The 26,911-nt window shown below is 36.9% G+C and overlaps 1 protein-coding gene across 1 annotated transcript in view; it reads right to left on the bottom strand.

Annotated features, from left to right (window-relative positions):
* The window catches only part of POLQ (polymerase (DNA directed), theta), a 110,718-nt gene that overhangs the window by 68,823 nt on the left and 14,984 nt on the right, over positions 1-26,911 (bottom strand). Inside the window, exons 7-14 of the mRNA XM_008564934.1 lie at positions 26,660-26,806; positions 24,513-24,725; positions 13,348-13,490; positions 10,650-10,854; positions 10,166-10,308; positions 4,643-4,836; positions 3,036-3,160; positions 891-1,134 (exon numbers count right to left, since the gene is read on the bottom strand). Coding sequence (XP_008563156.1) covers positions 891-1,134; positions 3,036-3,160; positions 4,643-4,836; positions 10,166-10,308; positions 10,650-10,854; positions 13,348-13,490; positions 24,513-24,725; positions 26,660-26,806 — 1,414 coding nt within the window. The remainder of the gene's footprint in view (positions 1-890; positions 1,135-3,035; positions 3,161-4,642; positions 4,837-10,165; positions 10,309-10,649; positions 10,855-13,347; positions 13,491-24,512; positions 24,726-26,659; positions 26,807-26,911) is intronic.

The following is a 26,911-nucleotide window of genomic DNA, read 5'->3' as shown; positions in this document are numbered from 1 at the left end:
AAACTACACTGAGATACCATCTCACCCCCATTAGAATGGCTAAAATCCAAAAGACTCTGAACGATAAATGCTGGTGAGGTTGCAGAGAAAAAGGAACTCTCATATATTGCTGGTTGGACTGCAAAATGGTGCAGCCTCTACGGAAAATGGTATGGAGGTTCCTCAAACAATTGCAGTACACAATGGAATACTACTCTGCTATAAAAAAGAATGAAATACTGCCATTTGCAACAACATGGATGGACCTTGAGAGAATTATATTAAGTGAAACGAGTCAGGCACAGAAAGAGAAATACCACATGTTCTCACTTATTGGTGGGAGATAAAAATAAATAAATAAATTCACACACACAGACACACACACAAAAAAAAAATACCGGGGGGAGAAGACATAACAACTACAATTGCTTGAAGTTGACACCACAAGCATACAGAAAGGACATTATTGGGAGGGAGGGAGAGAGGGAGGGAGAGGGAAGAGGGAGGGAAGTTTTAGTAATGGGCCACAATAATCAACCACATTGTATATCGACAAAATAAAATTTAAAGAAAAAAAAATTAAATTGTTCTTGCCTAAAGAAAATTCAAAATGAGCCCTGGATATATAATAAAAATCAAAATACAGCATAGCAGAAAGTATAGGTACCATATTTTCACTCAATCTTTCTAGGAGAGAATTATGACAGTCTCAGAAATGTCTTAAGTCATGCAATATTTTAAAAATATACAAAATAAAAATTAATCCTCAATGGCGCAAAAGTAGCCACACTGTCTTCCTCTTATACCAAGTATGTCATGAGATTATCTGAGAAGAAAATATTTTAATACAGTAACTTTTAAAAAACTGACAATTTTTCATTTAATAACCCTTTACAGAAGGACTTTCTTACCTTTTGAAAGGAACAGCATTTTTCAGAACCACCTCCACCTCAGCAATACTTGCTCTAGCAAGATCTGCCACAGTAAGAAAGCCAGAAGCATAGAGGAACCTGGCTCGCTGTGCATTAAGTATGGATACCCGGACCAGGTCACACAGCTCCCTCTGGATACCAAATGTAAGACGCTTCTGAAATTGGGAAAGTAGTAGTTCCATGTTGTGCCAGCCCAGGCGGTTGGAAAATACTGTAACCATCCCTAGAACATTTATAAAATATTTGTTGAATTAAAAATTCCCTATAGACCAATTCTCCATTTCTTTAGACGTACTCTGTTTTCCTGCAGAACTGTAACGTTTAACAAGGGTCAAGGTGTAAGTTGGGCCGGCCCCGTGGCGCACTTGGGACAGTGCGGCACTTGGGTGCACAGCAGCGCTCCCACCGCGGGTTCGGATCCTATATAGGGATGGCCAGTGCGCTCACTGGTTGAGCGCGGTGCGGGCGACACCAAGCCAAGGGTTGCGATCCCCTTACCAGTCACAAAAAAAAGACAAAAAAAAAAGGGCCGGCCTGTGGCTCACTCGGGAGAGTGCAGTGTTGATAACACCAAGGCCACGGGTTCGGATCCCATATAGGGATGGCCGGTTCGCTCACTGGCTGAGCGTGGTGCTGACAACACCAAGTCTAGGGTTAAGATCCCCTTACCGGTCATCTTTTAAAAAAAAAAAAAAAAGGTGTAAGTTAACAGGAGAGCAGATATATATTAAGGGCCTAGCTAACTGGACAATGAATGTGCTAATAAACACATTAAATGTCATCTCATTTATTCTTAATTCTAAATTCAACATTTGAAAACTGAGGTAGAGCACATCAACACAAAAGAAGCAGAAAGTCCCCATCCTAGTTCATTCCTCTCTCTCTCTCTCTCTCTCTCTCCCTCTCTCCCCAAAAGGGGATCTTAACCCTTGACTTGGTGTTGTCAGCACCACACTCTCCCAAGTGAGCTAACTGGCCATCCCTATATAGGGATCCCAAGTGAGCCATGGGCCAGCCCTTTCCTTTCTTGTTTTAAGGAAGAAAGAACTCTTAAAAACAGGTGAGGGACTCTTTCCACCTAGAGGAAAACAACAGAGCTGATTTAAATATTCAAGTGCTGAGAGGACTACAAGGAATGAAGTTCCTACTCTTATTTTCTTCAAAAAAAGGTTACCCAGCTCAGTAGCTATACCCTCCTGAAATAAAGAGACCAGAGCAACCAAGTGTCAAAAATCATTAAGAAAGTCACTTCCAGGGCCGGCCTGTGGCTCACTCGGGAGAGTGCAGTGTTGATAACACCAAGGCCACAGGTTCGGATCCCATATAGGGATGGCCAGTTAGCTCACTGGGTGAGCATGGTGCTGACAACACCAAGTCAAGGGTTAGGATCCCCTTACCGGTCATCTTTAAAAAAAAAAAGAAAAAGAAAGTCACTTCCTCTGAGAACATTAACCCTACAGGCAATCTTAGATCTTTGATGCCAGTAAGTTGAAGAGTGACCTCCCTTCTTACCACCAACTCCCCTCAACACATCCTCATATGCACACACCCACACAATGAAGCCTCTTAGGCATATAAATACACACCCCCTCTAGTAGCTCAGGCTTTCCTTCCTGAGGGCTTGTAAGGATTCCTTAGTAAAATTAAACCCTGAATTTCCATTTCCCTAAGCTTAGAAGATATGGGTTTAATATATTAAGGCAGGCCAGTACTTCCTTAGAAGAGATAATATTTAGAAGACTCAGGAGTCCAGAAATCCCTCTCCATCTGCCATTCTCCACCTTAACATTTATTAATCAATATCTTGATGAGAAAAGGGAAACCACTGAGAACTTTGTTTCTTCTTAAAACAGAAAAAAAGAAAAAAAAAAGAAAGAGGAACAGTTAGTTAGCAGGTTGCTAAGGAATGGAAGGGAAATAAGGTCCATACTCTGACCTAGTTGCCAGTCCTCTGTCGCAGGGTGCTGAGCCCAGAGAAGCCATAGTTTCAGATTTTCTGATGACAGGGACTACACGAAATTTTAGAAAGGCCTACAATAAAATGGAATTTGGAAAAAAAAAAATTTTAACTTGACCTCAAATCACAGAGTTTTAAATAAATGTGAAACCCTTTGTTTAACTGACCTGCATAAATAGCAGCTGACTGTTGCAAAGATTGAATCTGTCCACGGTTGCATCCATACTTCTGATTAATTTCCTTTAAGGGAACTTCACTGATTAAATCTAATAGCACAAGACTGGTGAAAAACCTAAAAGTAAATCACCAAAAGTATGGTAAGTGATCATTTATGTCTACTATGAAAGTACAATGTGTTTTGCAATACAACTAAGAACCAAAAAGGCAACAGAGGATTTACACAACCTGGAAGATTGCTAATTGGAAATAGAGTTGGTGGACAAAGACTGAGACCGACACTTGCAAAGCAAGTTTTGACATGCATTAGTACTATAGCAAAGAACTAATGTCTATATATCAAAAAAAGCCCCCGTATTTCAATAGGCTAATTAATTTTAAAAAACAACACTTGGTTCAAGAGATGTGACAAGACACAGTGGAAGCCGAACACAGCCACAACTAGGCAAGCTGCTGCCACCGCCCCGGGCCCCACTAGGGTCTGAGGCATGGAGCCAGGAGAAGCCAAACCCAGCCGCCGCAACTAGGTAAAAAGCACACATTTTCACATGGGTGGCCTACCATAGCCACCACAATTGCCATGACTGATGCAAAAGTGGCTAGTCTCTATAGCAGCAGTCACAGCCACCATGCAAATGGCATGCCAGACTCTCAATTTCATTGACACAAGGAGAGTCACCAGCAGAGACCAAAAACAAAACAAAAAATTAAATTAAATAAAAAGAAGAGGTCCTCTCTCTCCACAAAACAGATTCCAGAGTAACAGAAGCAGCATCTGATTTATGATAATAAGGGAGGACTTGATCACACTTCTCTCAGTAGTGGACAAATGATCTTCCCAACAAACCAACAGAGGAACAGTTAATCTATCAGATAAAGAGAACAGATGTACGGTTATTAGAGGAGGGAGGAGGAAGGGGGGAGACCGGATAAGGGCACAAAGAATAAGTATGATTTGTAACAAAGAATATGCTAATAAATAATAATTTTTAAAAAATGTGATGTCACAAAAATTTAAAAGAAGACTTGGTACACCAGGATATTACTATCTAATCAGATTTCAATAAAATGAAGGAATCTGATTATAAAATCCAGTTTTGATTTGAAAGGCAACAGTCGCACAAATAATCCAAGTATATAAATCCCTATAAAATTTACACTTGACTACATTATAAACAATATACTAGAGACTAATGCTTTAAGAAAAAAAATTTTATTATATTTCAAAGAAGCTAAAAGCCTATATGATTTCCCCATCTGAATTGTTTAATTAGATCTTCCATACTGATAATGAATCACTTCTAAGAATGATACAAAGCATAACCACAAATGAAGCCACAGTAAGTTGGCAATTCTTCTTAAGAAAGGGAAGTAATTAAATATTGTACTTTAAAAGATCTTCAAATGTAACTGTTGCTGAACTATAACCTATAGGAAGAAACTAACATATCTATAAATTCAGTAAATATAGGAATCTGAAAAATTTTACTAGAATCAGCCAAAACTATTATTTTATTGATAATGAAAGTGACCACAAGAAATTGGACATCTACTATATGCCAGACACTCGGAAGAGTTCAGATTTCTTGATTTTTACCTTTTATGGATGGCCATTTGTCGGTGCTGTCTCTCCGTTCTGGCTGCTACTTTTCCTTTCACACAGCGAGCCAAGAACCCTTCTTCAACTCCTACTAGCTCTGCCACCCTTTTCATAGAAGTTGGCAACTTCTCCCATATACAGAAAAACCGATACCAATCAATAACCGTCCAGTCCTCAAACATAGGTGTAACCTAAAGGACAGAAGCATCATTCATTAGCCAAAACTATTACATTACAAAAGGAACAAAATTATAAAATATAAACTTCATATTAAAGACAAAAACCACAGGATTTAGAAAAATTGCTGTGATAATACCTCATTTACATGGAAACATCATTTATTAACAAACAACTTACTGACAGTACAAAAGGAAAGAGACCACTAAGTATACAAACTGGATTTTATAACACTCGACTCTTCAGTCATAGACACTTTTAATCTCAATATTCTTTTTTTTTTTTTTTGTCTTTTTGTCTTTTTTCGTGACCGGCAACGGATCGCAACCCTCAGTGTCGCGCCCGTACCGGACCGGGACCAGCAACGGGATCGCAACCCTCGGTGTCGCCCCCGCTCCTCGCTCAGCCAGTGAGCGGCCGGTCTGTATGTGGGATCCGAACCCTTGGCGGGAACGCTGCCGCGCTTCCCAAGCGGCGCACTGCAGCAGTGCGCCACCGGGCCGGCCCTTAATCTCAATATTCTGACTTTAGGTACAATTATAAGTACTTTGTATAATTTCCAAAAAAGAATCAGTAAAATAGAAAGAGAAGAGGAGGAAGGGAGAAATCAATATTCAGAGTTGATATACTGTCTAAAATGTCCAGGATTCAACAAAATACTGTGAGACATACAAGAAACAGGAAAATGTCTCCCAAGCACAGGGGGAAAAGCAGACAAAAGAAACTCCTTTGAGAAAGTACAAATGTTGGCATAAGCAAACATTATAAATATGGTCAAAGAACAAAACAAAACCATTCTTAAAGAAATAAAGGAACCTGAGTTCATCTGTTTTCAGGGAAAAAAAAAAAAAAAAGGAAAGCCTGATGACAATGTCTCATCAAGTAGAGAATATGAATAAAGAGTAAAGTACAAAAAAAAAAAGAGCCAAATGGAAATTCTGCAGTTGAAAAATACAATAGTGAAATGAATAATTCACTAGAGAGCATAACAGTATGAGGGTACTTCAAAAAGTTCATGGAGAGGGCCGAGCCCGTGGCGCACTCGGGAGAGTGCAGTGCTGGGAGCACAGCAGTGCTGGGAGCGCAGCAGCGCCCCCGCCGCGGGTTCGGATCCTATATAGGGATGACCGGTGTGCTCACAGCGTTCACTGGCTGAGCACTGTGCGGCCGGTCTCAAAAAGGACAAAAAAAAAAAAAAAAATTCATGGAGATATAGAACTAAAAGATAATACAAATCTGTTCATGAACTTTTTGAAGTACTCTCGTATATCCAAGCTGACGTAAGAAAGAATCAGCAAACATGAAGACAGATTGATAGAGATTATGTAACCTGAAAGAGGGAGAAAAAGGGAGAAAAAATGAACAGAGCCTCAGAGAAATGTGGTAAACATTAAGAGTATATGTATAATGAGAGTACACGAACATATGTCTAATGAGAGTACCAGAAGATAGAAAGGATCAGTACGGCATGGTCCTACAATCTAATCACCTCTTCAAGGCAATACCTTTCAATTACCATAAAAGGATTTTCCACCCTCAACAGTTACAGTGGGGATTAAGCTTCTAATATATCAAATTTGGGGGACACAATTCGATCAACCCACAGCAAACACTGAAAAAGGAGAGCAACAAGGGAAAACTAGCCCTACCAGATAAAACATACGATAAATTTTAAAAGCTTTTAATTAAAACAGAGAAGGGCTGGCTCAGTTCACTTGGTTAGAGCATGGTGCTGGTAACACTAAGGTCAAGGATTTGGATCCCACACTGTTCAGCCACCAAAAATAAAAAATTAAACAGAGGTACTCGTGCACAAATCAATCAAATTGGTCTATTGTCAGACCAACAAATGAAACAGAAATATATTCAATGACAAATGGAAATTAGAAATATATCTAAATACAAGGGGCAATTAGTACATAAAAGTTGGCTTCTTGAGTCACTGTGAGTAAAGGAACATTTTAAAAAATGATGCTGGGAGTACATATAGCCATTATGAAAAAAAAGAGATAAAATTGAAGAACCATATACCAGAATAAACTCCAAATGAAGCAGAGCTCAAAATAGGGGAACCACAGCTATACAACTGAAGAAAATGTGAGAGAACTCCTTAATAATCTCAGACCAAGAAAAGACTTTCTCACTGAATCAAAAGTTCATAAATTCAACTACATTCTTTAAAATTTTAGACAAAACACTATCAGCAAAGTCAAAAGACAAGTGAAAAACCAGAGAGAAAATACTTTCAACTTATACCACAAAGTAGTAATCTCCCTAATATGTAAAGAACATTTAAAATTTAAGAAGACCAAAAACACAATAGAAAAATGAGCAAAAGACATAGACAATTGATTGAGATAAAAAAAAAAAAAAGAAGTAAATCACTCAAACAGTTGGAAAAAGTGTTCAAATTTACTCATAATATAAAAAATGTAAATTAAAACTACTCTCACAAATACACAAGCTTGACAATATACTCTATTTGTGAAGATCTGAAAAAACAACTACTCTCTTATATCACTGATAAAATTTTAAAATGATACAAACTCTACGAAGGGCAATTTTGAAAAACCAAAATCACTTATACCTTTACACTTTACCCAGCAATAGCACTTCTGGGAGTCTTTCCTAAAAGTACACCTCCATAAAAACTAAACACTATATGCACCAAGTTATTTACTGCAGCATCATTTGCCATAACAAAATATCAGAAACAATCTAAATGTCCACAAATAGGGAACTTAGTAAATAAACAATGATACATCTATCTACCCATGCAATGGAGTTATACAGCTATAAAAAAGAACAAAAAGTGTCGATGAACTGATACGAAGTGATTTCCAAGATATATTGTTAATGGAAAAAAAGGAAGATAGAGAATAATACATATAGCATGCTATCCTTAGTATAAGAAAGAAGGTGAAGTAAGAATATACAAGAAGTGCTTGCTAATCTTTGTAAAACAAAATAAGAGAAAGGATACATCAAAAGCAAATGAAAACAGTTATTTATGAAGGTAGGTGGAAAAGGCATGCAGGAGATAGATACAGGAGTCAGACTTCTGACTGTTCCTTTTTATACAGCTGTGACTTTTGAATCACATAAATGTATTACATATTCAAAAAATAAAATAGTACAAACAAATTCTAAATGTTTTATTTAACTTAAAACACAAATGTAAGGCCTGCCCGTGGCTCACTTGGAAGAGTGTGGTGCTGATAGCACCAAGGCGATGAGTTTGGATCCCTATATAGGGATGGCTGGTTAGCTCACTTGGGAGAGCATGGTGCTGACAACACCAAGTCAAGGGTTAAGATCCCCTTACCAGTCATCTTAAAAGGAAAAAAACACACACACAAATGTACAGTTACTTGCCAATATTTTGAGCTAGGGTCAAGGCCTTTTGCGTGAAATCTGTTGATTAGAATTTACCACTGCTTTCTTAATTAAACCACACCCACAATATACTGCCTAAAAAAAAAAAAACGCAGTTTCTAGTTTGTAAAGTGAGATTGGAAATTAAAGATAAGTGCAAAATAATCTGTGAGCAGTATCCTTCTGGTTTTTTCCCATCTAGATTTTATAACTTTTTCTCAGAACTTTTACAGTTGTCTCACTCACATATTTCATCAGAAATATTTTTAATAACTTGCATTCGACCTAATTTTCATGGAAATAAATTGGCATGAACATGTTTAGAAGCAAAGACAATTAATGGGCATACAACTCAAGTGGTGAGAGAAGTGTATGAGACCACTCACCACAAGCATTCAGCATACCAACGCCCATCACCAGTGTTTATGTCTTACAGAGGGAATAGGAGTATTTAGGCAATCTGGCAAATGACTTATACAATTTTTATGGGAGAATTTCTAGATATAATATATAGTATTTATTAAATATTTACTAAGATATCAAATATTCATCAAACGCTATTAGCCCTAAGTATTATTATCTCCATTTTACACATAAGGAAAATAGAATCTTAGGAAAGGTTAAATACTTAACCAAAGTTTTATAATTATTAACTGATGAGGCCAAAAGTTGAACTAAGGCAGTCTGACCCTAGAACCCATAATCTTAGCCACTGTATTACAAATGAGACTTATTTTTTAGGGCCACAATAGATGACTGGTAAGAACTGCTTTGAGATTCTTCCCAGCCACATTCTAGGGCACAGACCTTTGAGCCCATTATAACTCATGTATTATACATTTGTAAGAAAAAAAAAATTGGCATTTTCAAGATACTTCTCCTCTGTTCACTATACAGCATTTTTATTAAAACACATTTCCTGATAAGCCTTCATTTTAATGAGAATTTCACTTTTACCTCCCCCCACACACACTTGCTTATTAAAATGTATTCATCTGCTTTTAACTTTTTCTTTTTTGCACTGGCCAGGAATTGAACCCTGGACCTTGGTGTTATCAGCACCACATACTAACCAACTGAGCTAACCAGCCAGCCCCATCTGCTCTTAACTGACAAAATAAATTATTTCTGGGCACAGACTATAACCTCAAACTCTATTTTCTGTTTCTATTTCTGCCAGAGAATATGACCTCAAACTCTATTTTATTCAATTCTTATCAAATCTTTCTTATAAGGAAAAATATTCATAGAGGATTATCTAAAGCAAATTTTAAAAATTCCTTATTGGATTATAGAAATTTTTATCAGAATAAAAATTGGGTGGGAGGGGGGAGAGGGAGGGGGAAGGGAGGTTTCGGTAATGGCCCACAATAATCAACCACATTGTATATCAACAAAATAAAAAAAAAAGAAAGAAAGAAATTTTTATCAGAATATAAGTCCCAAGTTTCTAAGACCAAATTTCTCTTAGGCAGTGAAATACAATGCTTTTCCTAACATGTTTTATTTTTCATCTTTTGAATATTGAGATTAATCAAGCTTCCCTCTTTGCTTTAGTTGCTAGAAAACTAAGAATTAAAGTTGGCAACAGCAACTGTACATGACTTAATGGCATATGTGTTTATGTACCAACTTTTGCTTGAGTTTTACACTACCATCTTATCTTCAATTTGCTGATGTCCCATTGTCCTTTGCTGTTCTCTTATATACTGTAAAATACATAGTTTTTATAAACCACTTCAAATCCTTTATGAAAGGAGATTGGAGAAAACAAGGTCACTAGAACACTTAGCTTATTACTTGGAAACAATTATCTTTCTTATTTCTTCTTCCCTATTCCCACGACTACTAACCTCGTCAAAGAAAACAGACAAGATGTTCTCATAACGTACCTTTGATGCTTAGGATTCTATAAATTTTTTTCCTCCCCGTTTCCACAAACATAGTAGTTAGGAAAACAGAACTTACCAGATAGACAATATGAAGATCATTCTCTAAAACAAAGCCTTTCATTGCTCTTTGGAGGTCAGCAAAAATATCTAAGGTATCAGTTGGAGAAAGTGAAGAAGAAAGAGTAGCTGAACCAAGATGTGTTGGATGGTACACCTTTCCTGGTTCGGGGTGGGGTGGGAAAATAGGGGAAATGTCAATAATAAAACAAAACACTGTCTTTCTGTATTCCACAATTAACCTTCTTGGCTCTGACAAATTTTACAAACATTCATATCTAACATATGGAAATTTATGAGCAGGCTCTATGTTAATTGTCCGAAGTTGCTGAACATAACAGTGACTTACTAAAAATGAGTAAGTCACTTGACACACTGCTTGAAAAATCAGTTTCCTTTTACACTACTTGAAAAGTCAACTTCCTTTTACTAAGCAGTCTTACACATTCTAAGTCACTAAAGATGAAAACATGAGTAAATTACAACTCAGAAGTCATATTTACCTTCTGTTCCATCACTGGCTTCCGTAATCTGGATGAATTCATTTTCTAGCAGCCACATCACACAGGCCTCGATTGCTCCAAGTTGAAAAGAATCTTGATTTGTCTGAATTCCCTGATTCCCTTCTTTCATACTGGCAGCCAAAAATGTGCAAGAAGCATAAGTCTGCATATCTTGTGATGTACTTGCCACTCCACCAACTATTATCTGATAGAAGAAGTTTAAAATTTCTGTAACTTTTTAATTAAGACATGCAGGACCCTCATGACATAAAAGAAATGAAATGATTTTATTCTCTGGAAATAGTCTCAGAATCTTAATATAGAGATTATTATCTATTCCATCATCACATTTGTAAATGTATATAACACCTACTAACAACATGAAAAGTTTTTCTTAAAAGTAGATATATCTTCTTGTAAAAAAAAAAATAAAGGACTCATTATCCATCTGAAATTTTGGAACAACATATATAAAAGAGGCAGTGATAGCTCATGGCCATGAACCAAATCAATTATTTCATCCATCCTCCTAAAATATATGGGCCTAGTGGAATGCTCCTATTAAATACTTCCCACCCAGAAGAGGGATGGCAATAAGTACAGAAAAAGATGAAATCAGTTGTATCTTATGTATATCATTTTCCCACAACTCCATTACATATTTTAATTTGCCGCTTGCCTTCTTTTACTTAATGTATTGGCGTGGGTTAAATACCCCCTCAAAACTTAATCCCTACTATAACTGTGGAGGGTAAGAAATCCTATTATGGTAATTGAAAGGTGGGGCCTTATAGAGGTGACTAGATTGTATGACCATGCTGCACTGAATAGATTAATAATGGTGGTCAGGGGCGTGGTTCTGAGGCTTTTAAAGGAGAACACATGAGAGGTTAGTCTCTCTCTGCTCTGCTATTTTCTGCCATGTGAGACCCCTGTGTTGCTATAAAGCCACTACCAAAAAGACCCTCACCAGATGCGTTCCTGGGACTTTGGACTTTCTAGCTTCCGAAATTGTAAGCACGGGCCGGCCCGGTGGCGCACTGCTACAGTGCGCCGCTTGGGAGCATGGTGGCGCTCCCGCTGAGGGTTCGGATCCCACATACAGACCGGTTCCCGCTCACTGGCTGAGCGAGGTGTGGGCGCAACACCGAGGGTTGCGATCCCGTTGCCGGTCCCGGTCCGGTACCGGCACAACACTGAGGGTTGCGATCCGTTGCCAGACACAAAAAAAGACAAAAAAAAAGGGGAAAAAAAAAAAATTGTAAGCAATGAATTTTTTTTTCTTATAATCACCCAGTTCCAGGTATTTTGTTATAAGCAACAGAAAGGGAATAATACATATATTAGACACATATCATCATAAACAGAGCTATCTCATTCCTTTTACTGACCACAAAGCATGGTTTTGCCATAATTTATTCAGTATTAACAGTATTTTGGTTTTTCCCAATTTTTTCTAATTACTAATAGTACTATAATAAACATTCTTATAAATTTGATTTGATGTAATTTCACAAATATATCCCTAGGTAAAATTCCTAGGTGCGAAAATGCTAGATAAATGGATGTGCGCATTTTTTATTTTAGTAGGTATGGCCAAGTTGCCCTCTGAAAGAGTTTCACCAGTGTATGAAAGTACCTACTTTCTACATCTTTACCAACCCTATGTTATCAAATTTTGTTTTTTTTTTTTCAAACTGATAGTAAAAGGGAAAAACAAAAAAGAGCACGCATATAGGTATCACCAACACTATTACTGAACTCAAGACCAAGGCATGCTGGTATATGCATAGAAAACTTTTCTGAATAGACACGTGTCATACTGAACAGGGGTTACCTCTGAGGACTTTGAGCAGAAGAAGGTTTTATTTTTCACTTTAGATTTTTCTGTATTATGGGAAACTTCTAATAATGTGTATTTGTAACCTGATATTATTTTAATGGCAACAGGTATTATCTGGATAGAAGAACTAGGGTCCATTTTTGTCACATTTTCTTTAAATTCAGAAAATAATTTTAAAAATCTAAAAAATAAAAAGAACCATCTGGCATTTGGTTTTAAATCACTGTTTTGAAATGGACTGATATAGCACTAGCTGTATAAAATGCCAGCACAAAACTACGTATATTCACATATGTATAGGAAATAACTATAGATTCAGGCTTGGGAAGGCTATATAAGTGTAACAATCTTACAAATAAATACAAAGTTAAGGTTTTCCCACACTAAAGTTCTACTACTGTGATACAGGTCTTGTATAAGTCAGTTTTCTATTGCTAATAACAAAATACCTGAAAGTGGGTAGCATATAAAGAAAAGAGATTTCTTATAGTTTCGGAGGCTAGAAAGTCCAAAGTTTGGGGGGTATGTCTGGTGAGGGCCTTCTTGTTCTTGGGAACCCTCTGCAGAGTCTCTAGGCTATGAAGGTTATCACATAGTGAGGATAGCAAGTGCCAACGTGCTCACTTGCTCCCCTTAATAAATCCCCTAGTACCACTCTTGTGATAACCATTCATTTATTAATCCATAAATGGATTAATCCATTCATAAATGCATATCCATCATGGTCCAATCACCTCTTAAAGGCCCCACCTTTCAAATACCATACTGGGATCTAAGTTTGGGTGAGCTTGGGTGGACTTTAAAACCATAGCAGGTATAAAAGAGTGAATGGTAATTTAGTGAACTCTCTCTTACCTCCAGAATAGCTCGTACCATGCTGGCAGTTACTTCTTCTCCTTCTTGTCTTTGCAGACAGCTGCAAACAGGTTTTAGAGATCCCTGAAGTAGAGCTATGCCTTTTGATTTCTCAGAGTTCTTACAAACTAAGATACTCTCACCTATAATCCAAAACCACATAATTGCAAAATCAAAACACATTTCCATAAGATATCTGCTATACAGAATTTAAGTTTGTCTTATTTGTTTAAAAGGAGCTAAGAGATGTTAGTGGTTGTTATGGTCATAGAATTATGGATAATGTTTTTGTTTTTCAACTTTGGATAGAAGATGATCAGAATATGCTACCCCCAAATATGCTACTTATTGGCATGAGGATTATTTTGAGCTTAAGGCAACTGGGAAGCAACAAACACAGAGAACTCTTTGTCCTATCCCTATCTGCCTAAAAGCAAGACCTAAATTTCCCTTTGTGAAGATATTTCCCCTCCCCTCTCCCATACCAGGAAGAGAACAACCCTTATTACTGGAGACAGAAGGTCAGCACCAAGATGGGTCTGCACAAACCAACCTTACTAAAATAACCCTTATCTTCCATTAGTTTCCCCCATATATTTACCTTCTTACAATTAACTGCCTCTAAAAGCCCAATCACCTTTTCCCTTATCTTGTCACTTCTCCACAATTTATTGCCCCTTGTTAAAATATTATATAAGACCTCAAGTCTAACAGCTTTTTGGTTCTTCACTTCTTTTCTATGAGGGCCTCCATGAACATAAAAATTAAAATATTAACATCAAATACAGCTTATCAGCCTTCTCTCCTGTTAATCTATCTTTTGTCAATTTAATAAGTAGACCACAGCTGCAGAACCCAAAAAAAATAGAGTAAAAGTTTTTTTTCTTCCCCTACAGGATTAACCATTTATCACTGAATAATTAACTAACTAATAGAGGTACTTTGAAAATTATTCAGTAAAACACAAATGCAAATTATTACTAGTTACATGTGATAATAAAATAAATTCAGAAATACAGCTACCTAAAAATTACATTATAACATTTACTAATCTAAATGCTTTAGGTTATTGTGATAATCAAATGAACAAAAATACATGAAAGGACTTGTAAGTTAGAAATATATACAAATACACAATTTAAACAAATACAAATTATTGTAACAATTAAGACTAGCGAATATCATAATTTTTTTTCTAAAATGAATCTAATGATAGGGGAAACAGGTAATAAGAGGTTAAAAAAGCAAAATGAAGAATATTTGGGCTTTTTTTCTTTTTTCAATTTTATAAAAATAAAAGTGGCACTGTGGTGTAGTATCCTAACCACCCCAGACAGAAAGAAGGTACAGATGATGCTATCCTAACAATAACTGCCAAACTGAGAATCAAGGTAGGATAAAGTAAAGGGACTTTAAACTCGATAATCATTGGCCATTTATCCCAGATATAATTAAGAAAAGATAAGCACCATTTAAAAAAAAAGACATCAGCCAGATGGTAGAATAGGAGATCCCAGGCTTCACTAACTCCTACACAAAGTTGAGCTAGCAACTATTCACAGACAAGAACATCTTTGTGAAAATACAAACTCTCAGGAATCAGCCTGAGACATGCACACACACCACAGAACCAAATAAAACCATGAGAGGGTAAGAGAAATGGTCTTACTTCAACTGCATCACCCCCTTACCCTTGCCCAAGTCAGCACAGCATCACAGAGAGATGAATCCCCAAGCCTCACTATTTCTACAGTGGTAAAAGACAACCTGAGGCAGACATATAACTTCCCTAGCATTCTAAAACTCTTCCCAGAAAACTCATTTCAGTCTCACCCCACAGGAAACACAGGGGTCACAGCACAACTCAATCAACTGGGGTGAAGTAGAAACAAAACAAGGACAAAGAGCTCACAGTGACCAGCATTCAGATCTTGGTGGTAGCTCTATGTATCTGCCAGCAGTGGTGCCCAATCAGAGGTATCAGTCAGAAGTATATCCCACATGTAAAGCCAAGCTAGATGCTCCCAGAAGTGATAGGAAGTTAGACAGCTAGCTTCCAGGCCCACCCTCAGAAGTCCACCCCAAGATCCCACCCAGGGAGGGACATGACGACCACAGCATGAGTCAGCAAAGAGCACAAGCTAATTCTGTCACTCCCAGGAGTTTAAACAATACTCAGCTTAACCTGAAAGCCTACTCCAAGGCCCAACCCAAGAAGAGAGACACTCATATCAGTGCATTTTAGCAAAGTGCGGAGGCAATTTCTGCCATATCTGGGACTTTAAACAGTGCTCAGCAAGCATCAAAGCCCACTCCAAGGCCCCACACCTAGGCAGGAAGGCAAATCTCAACCATGCATTTCTTCCAAGCACAGCAGCTGGTCTCATCCATGCCGAACAGCAACTCCACCTAACCTCAGGACCCAGCCTGAAACACTGTCTAATATGCAGATCTCAAATAGTGGTGCCACCTGGTCAGAGAATACACCCTGGGGCCTGGCCTAATCAGAAGCAATTATAGTTCCCAGCCAGTAAGTTGCCTGATTGCAAAGCTTAGTTAAGTCTCATCTGACAGTGGAGCCCAGCCAGCAGCCACACTTGAAATCAGAGTACAGGCAGTGGTCCAACAATCTAGAGAACCCACAAGCAAACTCTTCCTGCCTGGGGTTGTTACCACCTGTCCCATCCAGAGTCGCAGGCTAAACTAAATAGTGAAGGCCTATCCCTTCTAAAGAACACCTGTTAAAGCTGTTAATGTCTGTCTCATCAAATGTGCAGACACCAACACAAGGACAAAGGATAACAAAAACTCAGAAAATCATGACACCTCCAAAATAAAAAACTAACAAATTTCCCAAATGGACCCTGAAAAAATGGAGATCTATGAAATGACAAAGAATTCAGAATAATCCTCTTAATGAAATTCCATGAACTACAAGAATATACAGATAAAAAATTAAATGAAATTTGGAAAACAATAGGCAAACAAAACAAGAAATTTGACAAAGTAATAAAAATAATTAAAAAAAACAAATACTAGAGATGAAGAATACCATGACTGCACTGAAAAATGCAACACAAAGCCTTAACAGCAGGCTCAACCGAGAAGAATCATTGAGCTCAAAGACAGAATAAGTGAAATTATCCAATCAGAGGAGCAAAAAAAAATGGGAAAAAATGAAGAAAGCCTACAAGAATTATGGAAGAGCATCAATAAACCTAAATTTGGATAATAGGAGTTCTAGTACGTAAAGAGAGATAAAACAAGCAAGAAAGCATATTTAAAGAAATAATAGCTAAAAACTTGCCAAATCTGGGGAAATATGCAAATAATTCAGTACAGGAAGCACAGATATCTCCAATCAATTCAACCCAAAGAGGAGTTTGCAAAAACACATAATAATCAAATTTTCAAAAATCAAAGGCTGGGCTGGCCAGTTAGCCTGTTGTTTAGGGTATGGTGTTATAACACCAAAGTCAAGGGTTCAGATCCCCATACTGGCCAGCCACAAAACAATAAAAAATAAAACATCACAGCAAATTAAAAATTCTGAAAGCAAGAGATAAGAAGCATATCACACACAAGGGAGTCACAGCACCACTATCAGCAGATTTCTCAGCAGAAACCCTGAAGGCCAAGAAAGACTGGGATGATATATTCGAAGTGCTTAAGGAAAAGACTGCCAACCAAGTTTCCTTTATTTGGCAAAGCTGTCATTCAGAAATAAGGTAGAAATAAAAACTATCCCATACATATAAAAGCTAAGGGAGTTCACCACCACAAGGCCTGCCTTACAGGAATTATTACAACAAGTTCTTTAAGATGTATCAAAAAACTACTAGTAATATAAGAAAATACAAAACTCAATGGTATTTTAAAAGAAACTCAATGGTAATAATTGAGTCATATTCAGAATATTCTGGATTGAATGGTGCTGTGAAGCAATCCTTTCTCTAGTGTAATAGTTAAGAGACAAATCTATTAAAATCAGGGCTAAAATTAATTGTCAGCAGATACAAATTACAAAATAAAAATTTTGACATAAAAAATGTAAAATAGGGGTGAGAGTAAATAAGTTTATGCATTCAAAGTTATCAGCTTGAAATATCATATTATAAGATGTCTTAATTAAGTCTTATGATAACCATAAGGTTAAAATCTATAGTAGATCTACAAAACTTAAATAGAAAGGATTTAAAGCACACCAGTACGGAAAACCACCAAACCCCAAAGGAAGACAGCAACAAAGAAAAAAGAAACAAAGTATTTATATGCAAAAGAGCGATAAAACAAATTACAAAATGGTAATAGTAAGTCCTAACCTACCAATAATTACTTTGAGTGTAAATATATTAAATTCTCCAATAAAAAAGAATAAAGTGGCTGAATGGATAAGAAAACAAGCCCCAACTATATACTGCCTATAAGAGACTCACCACACCATTAAAGACAAACAGTCTGAAAGTGACAAGATGGAAAAGGTTATTCCATATAAATGGACACCAAGAGGGGAGGGGTAGCTATACTCATTTCACACAAAAACAGATATTAAGTCAAAAATTGTAAAAAGAGACAAAAAGAGCATTATCATGATTAAGGGTCAATTCATCAAGAGGATATAACAATTGCAAATGTAGATGCCTCCAACATTGGAACACCTAAATATACAAAGGAAATATTAAAGGATCTAAAGGGAGAGCTAGAGTGCAAAATGACAATAGTACGGGACTACATTACCCCACTTTCAATAATGGACAGATCATCCAGATAGAAAATTAATTAGGAAATATTGAATTTGAACTATGCTTTAGAACAAATGGGCATAATAGAAATACATAAAATATTCCATCAAAAAGCAACAGAACAAACATTCTTCTCAAGTACATACAACATTCTCCAGGACAGATCATATATGAGGCCACAAAACAAGTCTGAACAAATTTAGGAGGACTTAACAACTTTGTTTTCTGACCATAGTGGTATAAAACTAGAATCAATAACATAAGAAATCTTGAAAATCCACAAATATATAGAAATCAGACATATTCCTGAACAACCAATGAGTCAAAAAAGAAAACAAAAGGAGAATCAAAATACATCTTGAGACAAACAATAATGGAAACATAACATATCAAAATATATGGAATTCAGCAAAAGCAATTCTGAGAGGGAAAATTATAGCAATAAAATGCCTACATCAAAAAGAAAGATCTCAAATAACCTAACATTACATCTCAAGGAACTAGAAAAAGAAGAACAAGCTAAACTCAAGGTTAGCAGAAGAGTAACAAAGATCAGAGCAAAAATAAACAAAATAGAAACTAGAAAAACAGGGTCCAAATCCCTGTACCAGTCAGCTACTCCCCCCCAAAAAAAAAACAAAATAACAGACTCTAGAAAAACTAAAAAAAATCAGTGAAATCAAGAGATGGTTTCTAAAAAGATAAAGAAAATAGACAAACCATTAGCTAGAGTAAGTGAGAAAGAGAAGACTCAAATAAAATCAGAAGTAAAAGAGGAGAAATTACAACTGATACCACAGAAACATAATTAAAAACAAACAGATTGAATAACCTGGAAGAAATGGATAAATTCCTAGTAACATGTAACCTACCATGACTCAATCATGAAGAAACAGAAAATGGGAACAGACCAAAATGAGTAGAGACTGAATCATGGGCAGCAGCTGTGGGCAACCCCACCACACAACAGAAGGCAAGAGCTCACTGAAAAGACCACTTCCAAGTAGGTGATCCACCATAGCACTGCCACAGCAAAGATGACTCACTGCCCATTAGCAGCCACAGCCACTGTGCAGGCAAGACACACAATGAGTCACCAGCAGAGACCAGAAAAGAGGAAGTCTCTATCCTCAAAGCCCACTCCAGAGTAATAGAAGCAACTGCTCTACCAGTCGACCAGACATCAATGTAGAGATACCAGATATACAAAGAAAATGAGAAAATATGACACCACAAAGGGAATAGAGTGATTCTTAAGTATCAGATCCTACAGACCCTTGAAATGACTGAAAAGGAATTCCAAGCATCAATCTTAAGGAAACTCAATGAGATATGAGAACACTTGGTTAGACAACATAATCAAATGAGAAAAAAAAAAAAAAACAGGCTATAAAAGAGGAAATTTACAAAGAGATTAGTACCTTAAAAAGAATGTAGCAGAACTCATGGAACTGAAAGATTCATTCAATGAAATAAGAAACACAACCAAGGGCTTAAGCAGCAGGCTACAGCAAAAAGAAGAAAGAACTTCTCATCTCAAAGATGGTCTTTTTGAAATAACCTACACAAACCAAAAAAAAAAAAAAAAATTAATAAAATGAAGAAAATATAAGACAGCAAACAGACAACATTAAATCATGTGTGTTCCAGAAGGGGAGGAGAAACGAAAATGCATTGAAAACCTATTCAACAAAATAATAACAGAAAACTTTTCAGGTATAGGGAAAGACATGAACCTCCAGATCCAGGAGGCTCAAAGATCCCCAGATTCAATCCAAAAAGATCCTCTCCAAGACACATTATATTCATACTGGTACTCAAAGACAAAGAGAGGGGCTGGCCCGGTGGCGCACTGCGCTAGTGCGCCGCTTGGGAAGCGCGGCTGCGCTCCCGCCGAGGGTTCGGATCCCACATACAGACCGGTTCCCGCTCACTGGCTGAGCGAGGCGCGGGGGCAACGCCGAGGGTTGCGATCCCGTTGCCGGTCCCGGTCCGGTAGGGGGCGACACTGAGGGTTGCAATCCGTGGCTGGACATGGAAAAAGACAAAAAAAAAAAAAAGACAAAGAGAGACTCCTAAAAGAATCAGGAGAAAAGCATCAAGTCACCTATAAGGAAGCCATCATGAGACTAACAAGGGACTTCTCAACAGAATTTCTACAGGCCGAAGAAAATGGAATGATATATTCAAAATGCTAAAAGAAAAAAACTGCCAGCCAAGAACACTATATCTAGCAAGGCTATCTTTCAGAAATGAGGGGAAATAGTGTATTTTCCAGACAAACAAAAACTGCAGGAGTTCAGTACACAAGCAGTTGTGCAAGAAGTCCTCAAAGGAGTACTACATCTGGAATCTGAAAAACAACAATCACTACCATGAATACACAGGAAAGAATAAAACCCACTGGTAGAACAAAAATGCAAACAAGAAAGAGAAAGAAACGAAGTCATATCACCTCAAAAAACCAACAAACATCAAAGACAAACAATAAAAGGAGAAGAAAGAAATAAAAGATATTTAAAATATCCAAACAAAAACTGATAAAATGCCAGGAATAAGACAGTACCTTTCAGTAACAACCCTAAATGTAAATGGATTGAACTCCCCACTCAAAAGACATAGACTGACTAAGTGGATTAAAAAGCTAGACCCAGGGGCCTGCCCAGTGGCGCACTGCTACAGTGCGCCGCTTGGGAAGCGCGGCGGGACGCCGAGGGTTCAGATCCCACATACAGACCGGCCGCTCACTGGCTGAGCGAGGAGCTGGGGCGACACCGAGGGTTGCGATCCCGTTGCCGGTCCTGGTCCGGTACAGGCACGACACTGAGGGTTGCGATCCGTTGCCGGTCACGAAAAAAGACAAAAAGACAAAAAAAAAAAGCTAGACCCAACTATATGCAGTCTTCCAGAGATTCACCTCACTTGTAAAGACATACACACACTAACAATGAAGGGATGGAAAAAGATATACCACGTGAAAGGAAACCAAAACAAGCAGGAGTACCTATTCTTATATCAGATAAAATAGACTTTAAAACAAAAATCATAAAAAGTGACAAAGAAGGCCACTATACAATGATAACGGGATCCATCAGGCAAGAAGACATAACAATCATAGATATATATGCACCCAACACCAGAGCACACAGATATATAAAGCAAACACTATTAGGCCTACAGAAAGAGGTAAACCCCAACATGATAATAGGAGGGGAACTGAACAACCCTATCTCAGCACTGGACAGATCATCTAGGCAATGAATTAACAGAGAAACTCATGATTTCAACTATACTTCAGATCAATTACACTTGGCAGATATCTAAAGAACAGTTTATCCAACAATACAGAATATACATTCTTTTCATCACCACATGGAACATTCTCTAGTATAGACTACATGATACATCACAAACCAAGTCTCAACAAATTTTTAAAAACTGAAATCATTTCAAGTATCTTTTCAAACCACAATGAATTAAAACTGGAAATCAATGACAAGTGAAACACTGAATATGGAAATATATGGAAATTAAAGAACATGCTCCTGAACAACCTGTGGGTCCAAGAAGAAATTAAACAATATATGAAAAAATTTCTTGAAACTAACAAAAATAAAGGTACATCATACTAAAATCTGTGGGACACTGCAAAAGCAGTACTAAAAGGGAAGTTTAGGGCCGGCCCATGGCTCATTCAGTAGAGTGCGGTGCTGATAACACCAAGGCTGTGGGTTCAGATCCTATATAGGGATGGCCGGTTTGCTCACTGGCTGAGTGTGATGCTGACAACACCAAGCCAAGGGTTGAGATCCCCTTACCGGTCATCTTTTTTTTTAAAAAAAAAAAAAGGGAAGTTTATTGCAATAAACACTTACATGAAAAGAATGGAAAGATTAAAAACAAAACTAAACTAAAACTACACCTCAAAGAACTCTAAAACAAGAATAATCCACTCGCAAAAATAGTAGACAGAAAGAAATAATTAAAATCAGAGCAGAACTAAGTAAAATAGAGATCCCAAAAATGATACAAAAGATCAATGAAACAAAAAGTTGGGTTTTTGAGAAGATAAACACAATAGACAAGCATTTAGCTAGGCTAAAAAAAGAGAGACAACCCAAATAACAAAAATCAAAATGAAAAAGGAGACATTACAACCAATACTGCAGAAATACAAAGAATCATTAGAGACTACTATAAATACCTATATGCCAACAAATTTGAAAACGTGGAGGAAATGGATAAATTTTTGGATACATACAAACTACCACAATTAAACCAAGAAGAAATAAAAAACCTGAACAAACTAATAACAAGCAATGAGATTGAAGCAGTAATCAACAGTCTCCCAACAAAGAAAAGGCCAGTACCGGATGACTTTCCTGCTGAATTCTACCAAACCTTTAAGGAGGAATTAATATCAATTCTCTTCAAACTTCAAAAAAATTGAAAGAAAGGCCATTTTCCCAAATTCATTCTATGAGGCTAACATCATCTTGATATCGAAACAAGACAGACACAATAAAAAAAGAACACAGGCCAATATCCTTGAACACAGATGCAAAAATCCTCAACAAAATATTAGCAATCACAATACAGCAACACATCAAAAAAATTATACACCAATATAATCAAGTAGGATTGATCCCAGGGATGAGGGGATGTTTCAACATATGCAAGTCAATAAATGTGATACACCACATCAAAAAAATCAAGGATAAAAACCATATGATTATCTGAATAGAGGCAGAAAAAGCATTTGACAAAATTCAACATCCCTTCATGATAAAGACTCTCCACCAATTAGGTATAGAAGGAAATTATCTCAACACAATAAAAACCACATACAACAAACCCACTGCCAATATCATCCTGAACAAGGAAAAGCAATTTTCCCACCATTCCTATTTAACATAGTATTGGAAGTACTAGCCAGAGCAATCAAGCAAGAGAAAGAATAAATGGCACCCAAATTAGAAAAGACAAAATCAAACTGTCTCTGTTTACAAATGACATGATCCCACATACAGAAAAACCTGAAGACTCTGCCAAAAAGCTCTTCAAGGCAATAAACAATTTTAGTAAAGTTGCAGGATACACACAAAACTCAGTAGCATTTTTATACTTCAATAATGAACTAGCAGAAAAAGAAAGCAAGAAAGCAAGCCCATTTAAAATAGTCCCCAAAAAATAAAATACCTAGGAATCGATTTAACTAAGGGAGTTAAAGATCTCTACAACAAGAACTGCAAATCACTGCTGAAAGATATAAAAGAGGACACAAAAAGACACTTGTTTACAGTATGACAGCTGAACCAAAAAGGCAGAGCATTGCCCTGTCCCCCTCAGCAGGGAAAGTGTGCTTGGAAAGACTCAAATTTTTTGCTGCTCTGCAAATGTCCACAGAAGCCCCAGAGGTACTGATTTTGAGATCCTGAATAAATTCTAATAAGTGGGCAATTCACAAATATGGGATCCATGAATAATGAGGATTGACTGTATTTGGGGAGTTCACATGACAAGTTAGGTTGTTCTAAAAGTCACTTGCTCAGTATACTACCCAGCTTTTCGTACCCAATATCCCACCTATTTTCCCATTAACACTTTCCCTTTTCTCCTGGATTTCATAATTTCTCTTCAGTAGCCGAACAACTGTATCCCTGTTTTGTTTTGGTAAATCTAGTGTAATATTGGAGTCAATTATGTCCTACAGAAGAAAGATAAAGTGACAGGTAATGTTCTTCTTAAGGTTCTTTAATTATGGAAAGGCTCATAACAGTTTAGTCACATACAGAATGATATAACAGATTAGAAATAATGTTTGCTGCCATCTTGACAATTAATTCAAACAAGCCTCTTCCTCACTGCTTAAGACAAAACTTTTGTTTGGATTGCTGGTAATATTATCACTACTTGCTGCTACAAAGTAATAAAATGAAAAGGTGTTTTCAGCACCAACACCAATTTAAAGAGAAAAAAGATGGTATATGAAGTTCCCATTTCCAAAGTGTAAGAGTGCTTCCCAACTCTCAGCACTGCTGTTTGATCTGAGACCAGTCACCTAAACAGAATTAATATTCATGAAAATTAATTAGCACTAAAGAGTAGTCTATACTAGGAAATTAAAAATCATCTTCTAGCTAATATAATAAGTTGTCTTGGTTTACATAACACTGAATCATTTCATTGTAGATAATACAAAACAAAATCCTAATTCTACATTAGTACAAAATCAATAGTTGATGACATAAAAATTATAACTTTAGTCACTATAAATATTAAGTGAATCCAAAAGGATGACATTAGTACATTGAATAATAAAGAAATACAGCATGATGAGAAACAGGTTGCCAAAGACTAGTCAAGCTTCAAGTAGACACTGTTCTTCAGCAATGCTATTGCAATTAAATTCAGCTCACTTACCTACTGTATCTACTCCTTTCCTGCCAGCACGACCAACCATCTGCTTGTAAGTAAGGATATCTAGAGGTCGACCACTGAAAATAGGAGTCCGAATAATCACACGACGTGCAGGTAAATTCACCCCAGAAGAAAGGGTAGAAGTTGCTGCCAAAACCCGAATGAGACCTTGGCGGAAGGCTCCTTCAATGATATCCCTCTCCTCAAAAGTAAGACCTAAAAAAAAAGGAGGTTCCAATAACATATATTTATTAACATAAACTGAAAATATTATACTCAATCACTTACAAATGGATCTGAGAATCTGCCACAAGCCTCTAAAGATTTTTTTAAGTTATCCTTACAACTGTAAACATAAAAGTCAACACAGTCTATCTACTTAAAATAATAATCTAACGCACCTAGTATACTTCTATCTCATCTTCTACACCAGAGGTCAGCAAACTTTTCCTGTAAATATTTTAGGTTTTGTGGGAACAGATGGTCTCTGTTGCAACTATTTAACCCTACTACTGTGACATGAGAGCAGCAGCAGAACACATGTGCATGACTATGTTTCAATAAAACTTTACTTATAAAAACAGATTTTAGGCTAGATTTGACCAGAAGACTGTAGTTTGCCGATCTCTGCTCTAGATAATGAATTCCTTGAGGGTAGGGACATGCCTTATTCATGCTGTATTCTTAGGGCCTATCCATCACAGTATTCAGGCATATTTTTGACATAAATATATGTGTGATTAATAAATACATGACTAAATGAAAAACAGCATATAGAATATATACTTATCTGGCTTAATTTTAATTTTATTTAAAAATTAAAAGGATTGAGGCTCTAGTTGGTAAGGTAAATGGTGGGTCCACACGTGTTCATTTTTTTAGCATGCATTGTAAGTTATATACAATGCAAATATTCTTTTGGTAGCTGGCCGGGACTCAAACCCTTGTTCTTAGTGTGATAACACCACGCTCTTACCAACTGAGTTAACCAGACAGCCTAAATTTTTAGCATACTATAAATATGAGGGTACTTTAAAAAATTGGTGGAAAAATAAAATTAAAAGATAACACAAATCTTTCCATAAACTTTTAAGTACCCATAAATATAAAAATAAATAAATAAATATATCAAAAGGATTAAAGTCCTAATCTTAGGAACTATATATCCTTCAACATATCTTTTGCCCATATGATCATGGACAGACCACTTCCTGAAAAAAAGTCTTTAACTCAGTGCCTATCATAATCTTTGTGATTTTGATAACCTCTACATTTGATATTTAGAGATTTCTAGCCCTCTCCAAATGCAATATCACAATTTCTAAAATTAATCTGATTTTTATATACTTGTGAAAATATCTCAATACCCTTTAAGATAAAAGGAGACACTCAGAGTGATAAAATTAGGGTAGCAAGCACCACTGTAACCTAAATTTTAAAGAAACCAAGTACAGAAAGGTAATAATTTTATTTTATTTATTTATTTATTTTTAAAAGATGACCGGTAAGGGGATCTTAACCCTTGACTTGGTGTTGTCAGCACCACGCTCACCCAGTGAGCAACCGGCCATCCCTATATGGGATCCGAACCCGTGGCCTTGGTGTTATCAGCACCACACTCTCCCGAGTGAGCCACAGGCCAGTGCCTAATGGGATCTGAAGAGCTGGCATTTCACCTGGGTCTTGAAGATCAGGTGAATTTTATTTTATTTTATTTATTTATTTATTTTTTTAAAGATGACCGGTAAGGGGATCTTAACCCTTGACTTGGTGTTGTCAGCACCACGCTCACCCAGTGAGCAACCGGCCATCCCTATATGGGATCCGAACCCGTGGCCTTGGTGTTATCAGCACCACACTCTCCCGAGTGAGCCACGGGCCGGCCCAGAAAGGTAATAATTTTAGAACTCACTTCCCCAATAATCCAAAAAAGCCTCTTCCTAGTATTTATATACTATACACTTCAGTAAATTTATTTTAAACACACTCGTTTTATTCTTATTTAATCCTAATCACATAACTTCTTAAACTGAAGTCTATGAGTATTAAATGTGGTTAACAAGAAATAAATGCACATAGATATAAAAGTGAAGAAATTATGAGAATTTTTGGAGAGGGCTTCTTAATAACAGATTATAAATATGGAATACCTGCATGATGAAATGCTACTCCCCATGGTACAGTTTTTTGTAGCACAGAGTCCAATCCTGAAGGCAAATATTTTAACTGATCCATCACTTCCAGGAGGCCCTTTTGTTCCAGCATTACTGGTAGAAATTTAAATGGTTTCACCAATCCTGTCACAAAAGAAATTTATCAACACCCTTCACTTCTGGCTGGATCTCTTTAAGTGCTATCTGCCTAAGTCATGGTAGAACTAAATACCCAGCCAATGGTCAGAA

Source organism: Galeopterus variegatus, unplaced genomic scaffold, assembly GCF_000696425.1.
Source record: "Galeopterus variegatus unplaced genomic scaffold, G_variegatus-3.0.2 Scaffold192, whole genome shotgun sequence".
Taxonomy (NCBI): Eukaryota; Metazoa; Chordata; class Mammalia; order Dermoptera; family Cynocephalidae; genus Galeopterus; species Galeopterus variegatus.
The sequence above is the reverse complement of the archived record's forward strand: the minus strand, read 5'-3'. Positions and strand labels throughout refer to the sequence as shown.